The sequence below is a fragment of the Camelina sativa genome, chromosome 15, assembly GCF_000633955.1.
Source record: "Camelina sativa cultivar DH55 chromosome 15, Cs, whole genome shotgun sequence".
Lineage (NCBI taxonomy): Eukaryota > Viridiplantae > Streptophyta > Magnoliopsida > Brassicales > Brassicaceae > Camelina > Camelina sativa.
This window is the reverse complement of record NC_025699.1, coordinates 6345742-6350518: the sequence shown is the minus strand read 5'-3', so window position 1 is coordinate 6350518 and position 4777 is coordinate 6345742. Positions and strand designations below refer to the sequence as shown.

The 4777-nt window shown below is 32.9% G+C and overlaps 1 protein-coding gene across 1 annotated transcript; it reads left to right on the top strand.

Annotated features, from left to right (window-relative positions):
* On the top strand, positions 2708-4089 carry LOC104745667 (ubiquitin-like protein ATG12B). Its single transcript, XM_010466971.2, has 5 exons — positions 2708-2783; positions 2969-3027; positions 3316-3384; positions 3490-3552; positions 3775-4089. The coding sequence occupies exons 1-5, from the start codon at positions 2750-2752 to the stop codon at positions 3832-3834; spliced, it is 285 nt and encodes a 94-aa protein (XP_010465273.1). The 5' UTR covers positions 2708-2749; the 3' UTR covers positions 3835-4089.

Genomic DNA, 4777 nt, shown 5'->3' with positions numbered 1-4777 from the left:
AAAAAAAAAAAAAAAAAAAAAGTTTGTAGGACATAAAATGACCAGTTAAAATAAGCGGTTGTGTTTGAAAAGCAATTACAGATTGAAATTACAATTTTATTTAATTTCCTTCATATAATTTGTAAACTATTATATAACAATTTTTATATATGCATGTCTTGTTTAACACTAAGAATTTCTTTCGGTAATTAACAGAATGTAGAATACACGAGTGTATAAATACGTATTAACGTAGAAGTTTCGTGGTGAATGGTGATCATATAAATCAACAAAAGCATTTAATTTGGACAGCTACATATCATATATATATTGACACAATAAATTGATATGTATGTTCTAAAGATAAAAGAATAATTAAGGGGCATACAATGTCCCATATCAACCATGCACAACTCGTCATTCTCATGCACTACCAGCTATTTCTATATATATATTAACTAGCTAGGGCTTACACCATTTCAAATCACACAAGCTAAGACACACACTCAGTCCACTATATGTAATATGTATATTTAATTCAAAAAACTTACTCTCTATTTGTGAGTGTGCACGGACGTGTACATGTCGTCGTAAAACGGTACATATTTTGCAATGGTGGGACACTCTCAACACTATTATAAGCTTTCTTGTGGGTGTATGTGTCTACTAGCTAGCGATCATAGAATAGAGTCGAATTCGACATCCAAGTGTATATTTATATACCCAATGCTTATATATATATATATATATATATATATATATATATATATATATATTTCTAACTTTCTAAAAAGACAATTTAGATGAGATACATTAGTTAGAATGGTAGATGAAATTGTTAATCGAATTGAGAAAGCGAGTAATTTCGTGTAGTGGTGTTTATTTGGAGAAGCCGATCGAGAAGGGAAAGAGACGAAGAGATGGACAAATGAAGGGTGAGATATAGGTCGGACCGGCCGGGGAAGAAACGAGTGGATATAAATGTAGCCCGCACGTGACGGGGGTGGCCACTTTAAGTGTCGTAACTCTCCCACGTGCACACGTGTAAGCACTCGTTTTTTTTTTCTGATCCCTATAGAAAAAATCTTCCACTCAAAATCAAAATATGTAGATCCCCACACTGGACCAGGATCAAAAGTAGCAAACACTGTTCTCCTTTTTTTTGTTTTTTTAAAAGTTACGATGCCAACAAAACTAACCAAATATACATCGTTTTTTTTAATAAGAAAACTGATTGTTTCTTTAGCTGATCATGATAATTCTTTGGTATCAATGTTAAGTATGTATACCATTTTCGAGTTTTGATAGAAATTACAATGACTACAAATAGCGGAAAAAAAAATAAAAATCTACAGAATAAACAGACAACAAAACAGCAATAGAGAAACATGTCATAATAAAAATGAACTTTGTTTTTCTCTTGCTGCATTTTGATGGATGAATTGAATCTGTTTTGAAGATTCAAATATGTTTTTCTTGTTGGATACTAATACATCTTCTATTTAGAAAGACAATAATTAATGGAGTGTAAGTTTTATTTAGTTTTTGTTGTGTACAAAGTCATCATAATTTTACATTATAGTAAAAAAAAATAAACATTAAATGGTAAAAACACCTGATTTTCTACATATACTTCGGAAATTTATCTGGAATTAGATCCAAAAATGTTTTTATTCAAGTTATAGAAAACAAAAGCATTCCACAGTTTTCAAGCTGTTAATTAATAAGTGAATAGAATTGATTAAAGTGGTGAATATATCCTAGGAATTGGTGAAAGTGGATGATTAAAATTGCTTTCTTGTACCACTTCACAGTTCACACACATCTTAAATTGTATGTATTGTGTTACACAGCTAGGCTAAATTCATTCTTTGAAGAAATTATAATTAGTGGTCAAAACTCAAGACACGAGAAGGAAAGCAAAAGAAGAGAATGTTGGAAGCTAAACCCCAAAATTCTAAGAAAAAATTAAAGAAGAATGTTTTTGTTTGATTCCAAGAAGATTATTGTTGTGGTTCCATCTTTTTTGTCTGTGCATCGATTAACGATGAGTGACGTACGTATAACTTTCACCATCTGCCATGGCATACACATTTCTTTCGGTTTTTTTTTTTTTTTTGGTTTTGTTTTGGTTGTAAAACATTCTCTATATACTCTAATAGTTATCATATGATTTTTATGAATCTATTGGTTTAGATTAGATATTTGATTCCCTTTCTTCCAAGTGCATACTAAAAAGTTTTATTAAAAGATACAATGAAAATGACTGTAGAAAATATCAACATATTACTATTTTTGCCTTTGGATTCGTCATAAACCAAACTCCAAATCATTAATTTCCAGAGCCCATGCATGATGCCTAATGCATGAGCTTGTCTTCTATCTATCTTTTGGACCATTCCTATAATCATAATTATATTCGACATTGCTTTATAACGATAACGATTGATCTGTTTCATATGAGTCAATGTCATCGTCTTTGTTTTCTATATATATGTTTAGTCCCTCCCTCTCGTCATGTAATATCTAAACGAAACACAACACTACAGTATTTATTTTTATGCGACATTTGTAATTTCGAATCGGACCGGGTCGTACTTGCACGACTAATTTCGGATCGATATAATAACATATGGGCTTCAAATCTAACACAATTGGGCTTATAAGCCCAAATAAATCTTTCAAGTTTCTTAGCAGCAAAACGCAGCGAGTCCAAATTTTGTTTGTATACTTTTTTTTTTCTCTGTCAAACCGAACTCTCTCAACAACAATGGCGACTGAATCTCCCAAGTCTGTTCAGAAAAGTGAGTCATTGACGATTATTTTTGTAATTGAATCTCTTGGAATTTGGATTACTCTACGATAAACCCGATCAACCTACATATACACCAAAGATTTTGAACTTTAGATGATGATTTATATCTTTTTGACGGCTCTGATCTGATCTTAAATTTGGGTATTTGTATTTTTTTTCTTAATTTCGTCGCAGTTGTTGTTCATCTAAGAGCTACCGGTGGTGCTCCGATACTGAAACAATCCAAATTCAAGGTATATCTTCTTCTTCTTTTGTAATCAATCACGAATGAGAATGATCAAGTTTAATCTAATAAGACGAAATTAGGGTTCTTATGTTTGTTCAAACCTTATTGAACATTTTTGATATCTTCGATAAATATGATTTTCTTGTTGTTGATATAATGTATGTTCAACATGAGATTTTCAATTTTAGCTGAGAAACCAACTAGTGGTTTGTTCATGATCCTTTCTTGGTTGAGAATGTTTGTTTGATTTTAGAGTTAATATCTGCTCTTGCGTTATTTTGATCTTTATTTTCAGATTTCAGGGACTGATAAGTTTGCTAAAGTGATTGATTTTCTAAGACGGCAGCTCCACTCAGACTCATTGGTAATTTTATTCAATCAAACAATCTTTTTTGTGTTATATCTATTGAAACAAGTCATTGATTTTTGTTTACTGATAAGTTTGTGTTATCTCTCTCCACTGTGTCAGTTTGTGTATGTAAACAGCGCCTTCTCTCCAAACCCTGATGAATCGGTAATTGATCTCTATAATGTAAGTGTAGCTCTCTCTCTCTCTCTGTCTCTCTGCCCTTAAAAATCTGACTGTTTGTATTTTGGTGGTACTATGCTCCTGAAAGTAGTAGGTAGGGTAGTTTTACATTTATCCATCTGTGTACACTTTTTAATCCTGAAACCCATAGTTAAAACTTTGCTTTCATCCTCTTAGCGATTGGAAAATAACAAAGTAGTGCTGGTTTTGGTGGATAATTTGCAGAACTTTGGGTTTGATGGTAAACTGGTGGTTAACTATGCGAGTTCCATGGCATGGGGTTAAAGTTGCATCTGATGTCATCTCTCAGTCCGAAATCATGGATCTGGCAGATAATACAAGTTGCTACTCTTTTCTTTTGGTAGGAGAATTCAAGTGTAGATGAGACCCCCCTACTTGTTGTACATCCTTAGGAATGGCTCTTTATCTAATTTTTTTTTAACCTGAATACATATGACAAAAGTGGAACAGTTTTTTTGTGTGATACTTTCATATTCAAGAATGATGATTCAATCAAGTAAAGAAAGCTCATTTTTTTTCTCTGATTTGTGTTGTTTCTTATACTTTAAAAAATCATGCTCGCCAAGTAATTGAAATTACAAAATGGGCTGTAGAAAACAACTAGTTAAATGGGCTTTGGATCCATTAGATGTGTATGATGAGCTTAGTACGAGAATGTGAGGTGACGGCGATTGACATTGGATCCCGTAGTTTTTTTCTCTCACAACGGAACAGGCAACTATTTTGTTCGTCTCCCTCAAAAAGAAAATAAAAACGGAGTTATTAGTAGGAATTATTACAGCTTGTAATTGTACAAATAAATATATATCGAAATCGAAATCTATATCTACGTTCCCCCAAATTTTCGCCTTAATCTCTCTTTCCTCAACCCCTAGATTTAGCCCTAAACCGTTACTCTCCTCTTAATCTCTCTCTCTCTCTCTTCGCATTTTCCCGGAAAATTTTACCCTTTCCGCCAAGTTTTTTTTTTTTCTCTTTTGATAGAGTCAATTCTTCTTCCTTGACGTCTCCCCGGGAGAAAATTGTGTGACCCCTTTTTTTTGGCCCCGAATTCGAATCTTCTACAATTTTACAAAATAGTTGTGAGAGATTCCTTTTGATTTCTTGCTTCTTCTCGACTCCATCTGGGAAAGATAGAGAGGGAGAGGAAGAACAGAACGGAGACCTTCCTCAGATTATCTCTCTTCCTCAATCAAATCTTTGGGGG

Coding starts and splice junctions, on each gene's coding strand:
- LOC104745667 (XM_010466971.2), top strand. CDS start 2,750: ATGGCGACTGAATCTCCCAAGTCTGTTCAGAAAA. Junction 3,028..3,315: donor TGAAACAATCCAAATTCAAG/GTATATCTTCTT, acceptor CTTTATTTTCAG/ATTTCAGGGACTGATAAGTT. Junction 3,553..3,774: donor CGGTAATTGATCTCTATAAT/GTAAGTGTAGCT, acceptor GATAATTTGCAG/AACTTTGGGTTTGATGGTAA.